This window comes from Austrofundulus limnaeus, unplaced genomic scaffold, assembly GCF_001266775.1.
Source record: "Austrofundulus limnaeus strain Quisiro unplaced genomic scaffold, Austrofundulus_limnaeus-1.0 Scaffold277, whole genome shotgun sequence".
Lineage (NCBI taxonomy): Eukaryota > Metazoa > Chordata > Actinopteri > Cyprinodontiformes > Rivulidae > Austrofundulus > Austrofundulus limnaeus.
In genome coordinates this window covers 365,697-369,152 of record NW_013952679.1, presented here as the reverse complement: position 1 = coordinate 369,152, position 3,456 = coordinate 365,697, and the positions used below count along the sequence as shown (strand labels likewise).

The 3,456-nt window shown below is 38.0% G+C and overlaps 1 protein-coding gene across 1 annotated transcript in view; it reads right to left on the bottom strand.

The window, feature by feature from the left end:
• The window catches only part of rap1gds1 (RAP1, GTP-GDP dissociation stimulator 1), a gene marked incomplete in the record, with an annotated part of 77,214 nt that overhangs the window by 12,561 nt on the left and 61,197 nt on the right, over positions 1-3,456 (bottom strand). Inside the window, 2 exon segments of the mRNA XM_014021072.1 lie at positions 983-1,117; positions 2,823-2,954. Of these exon segments, the coding sequence (XP_013876526.1) occupies positions 983-1,117; positions 2,823-2,954 (267 nt within the window).

The window sequence follows — 3,456 nt, the reverse complement described above, 5'->3', positions numbered from 1 at the left end:
AAATATGAGTGAGCACCAAGCAACAACCCTAGGTTCTCCCCTGAGAACCAGACCAAAAATGTTATGTGCAACACTGAAGATAATATTAATAACATTGCAAAAAAAAAAGTCACGTAGCTGAGAAGAACAGTTAAGATATTTGCATGTGAAGTAACAGGAAGTGATGTCAAAGGGGAATGTCTGCATGTGAACAGAGAATTGGTACAATAACTAAAATCAAAGACTGTAAAGAAGAATCTGATGTATCTTTATTGTTAATATTGCTTCAATAAACAAAGATCAGAAAGTTCATTTTTAAATAATTGGGGTGGCTGTGGCAGAGTGGTTAGGGGAGTCGTCATGGAACCAGAAGGTCGCCGGTTCAATCCCCCGTCCAGCTGTCTCAGTTGTTGTGTCCTTGGGCAAGACACTTCACCCCTAATACCTCTGATKTGTGTCCCATCAGTGTATGAATGTGATTGGCACTGATTAGTCTCTATAGATGATTGTTCATGTTAGCTTTGKAGAGACCTACAAATAGAGAGCTGAGTGAATGAGGACACAGATAGTGTGAAGCAYTATGAGTATCCTGGTTGGATAGAAATGCGCTATATAAGTACAGTCCATTTACCATTTATAATTCCACTTTGATGTCACTTCCTGTTTCATTTTGTCTGAGACAAGTTCACAAGAAAATCTGTCAGTTATGACAAAATGTGTTAAATCATGTATTATGTCAAGTTTCCTAAATATAAAGATATTTTCTTTGACTTTAGTCGGGTACTTTAAAATGACATAAGTCAGTGATGAACATGGAGTCATATCAAACACACAGACTAGATTTGTGTCACTGACATGTTTGTTTATTTAAACTGATCTCACATAGATCTGACACAACAAAGTGAAAACCTCTCACACCTGCTGACTGGTGGGTGTTTACATTAGAGAATCATTAGCAGCTGCTTTGTGAAGCTGCAGGTAGAGGTCAGAGCAGACAACTCACCAGGTATAGCCAGGTTCCTCAAGGCGCTCAGCGCAGCGTGTTGGACAGTAACGTTTCCTTCTTCAACGTGGCGATCTAACAGTTCCAGAAGCTTCTGTACAATTCCAGTGTCCACCATGTGAATGCAGTTTCCATCTAAACAAAAACACAAATACAGTTTAAAACACAGCTTGAGTTTGGTACGGGCTGCTAAACTCAACCGTTTCTACTTAGATCAACATTTTATTTTACTATTCAAACAAAGGTACAGCTTGTGGGTAAATAATTTTCTTCAGAGGATGAATAAAGTATTAATTCATTAATTTATTGTCTTACACTTGTAAGAGCAAAAATAGACATTTTAAAAAGGTAAGCAGTCTGAATGTGACAGATGTTTTTCAGCATAGCTTTGGTGAAGGAAGATGTTGGGAATATTCTMCACATCTATGATTTTTCTGTAAATGAGTTTGAGCTGAGGGGTCTGAAATTAGTCCTACCCAAAAGTTACTCCAATATCAGCATCCTTAGTGAGCATAAGTTGGATCTTAGTGGGCACAGCTAGCTAATTTGGTTCACTAACCACTAACCAGCTAAACAAGAATTTTAGCTCCACTAATGCTAAAACTACTAAACAGATAAAAACTAGTTGAAGCTAACGSTAACCACTAAGATGACTGTCAGCCTCCATCTCCTTCCAGTTGAAGATGGTGGGACTGACACCTATTGTCCGTTTTCTATTGGTTTAATTTGAAGGTGGGTGGGATCATCTGTGGCTAATTGGCCAATCAAAGCCAGAGTTAGAGCTCTGTCTAACTTGTGATATATCCAGTATATCCCTTTCAGAATAAAAGCGTGTTTTGATTGCAACTGTAATTTTATAAATACCGTTTGGTTAGTCAAAGAACAAATAGTGAATATTTTCTCTACCATATCTTATAGTCAATTTAAATATTATAAGTAACTAAAATAATACTAAATAAAATAAGCAATTTATTTTATTTCTTTTGACGTTAGTTTTTGAAGTTTAGCTGCTAAAGATGCTACATGCTCTGTGCCTGACACATCCAGCACTGCTTGTAATTTAGGACAAATGGCATAAAAGCAGAAGTTTAACACGTGTGAAAATTTTAGCTGACTTAAAGTTAGCTGAACCTAATTCAGCAGAAACTAAACGGTCCGCAAAACCATTTCCAGAGTTAGAGAAAAAAAATCTGCTTATAAGAAGCTAATTCCACTATTAGAGGAATAGAGCCCACCACTGTGAGTGTTTCTTCAAACAGAACTGCCTGATTTTTTTTGCTTAGAAGGCATGATAAAAGCCTCAGCACAGTGGGATTCTGTGACTGGTTCTAAATATATTTTTACTCTGCATTAAACCACAATTCAAATGTCTGATTTCCAAACACAAAATTCCTCAGTGTATTTATTTAAYGAGTGTGACCAATCATTTGGTTCTGCTATGTCCAACACCTCATTGGTCTAAGAGAAATTTGATTATTTTATTTAACTACATATTCCAGGACCCATTCTTGTAAATATAATTCTGGTTCTCCTTGAAGGACTGCCCATCTCATGCCAGAGTTTATACTAGAGTTTTAAACAAAGATTGTTTTATGACGGGAAACAGTCATAACAGTTACTAAAATGAAGTTGAATCTCATGTGATGTCACACTCAGCTTAACATAATGTGAATGACTAGTTTTATCAAATTTCAGCTCAATATTTGTAGAACTGAGTTATAATCAGATTTAAACCAGCTCCCTCCTTTATTTATGCAGCACAACAATGTAAATGTATCTCTTCAGTGTTTGCTTTCCTAMTCTTATCTGCTCTTGCCTCTGGTGGAGGGACAAACCTTACCGTTGCGGGCGAAGTTAGCGATGGCCAAAGCCCCAGCCAGCTGCAGCTGGTGGTTGTGGGATGGTATCCAGGACAGGACCCTCTGGAAGACGCTGCCCTTTCCTCCTTCAAACAGCTTTTGCATGGACTCATCTAGGCAGAGGAAGGAGGACAGTTCACAGCTGCTCCCAGCCACGCTGAGTCATCACTAGGTTTCTAATAATGAGCGCATCAAATAATAATGATGCGTCTAAAAACTCTCATATGATTTGCTGAGAGAGCCCAARGAAGAACCTGGGTGTATATTTACAGCCCACCATGTTTAGGTTTATTCTGMTGCAATTAAATATTTACATCAAGGTTATTATTTATTCATCAGAGCTGCATGAAGGGCTTTTCAGAGATGCACCAAAGAAATGGCTTTTCATGGGCAGTTTTCAGCTCGATCATCTGGTAAAACAGCTAAATATTCATTATATTTCTGGTCTGTGAATGCACCATATGTCACAATGACAGAAGAGGTTAACCTTTTAGATAGTCAGCAGATTAGTTGCTGTTCCTTTTAGTTCCTTTTCAGTCATTTCACTCAGTACAACACACAGTTGTATATGGGACACGCGCCTGCCTGAAGCCACCTCTAATCATGTCTTTAGAC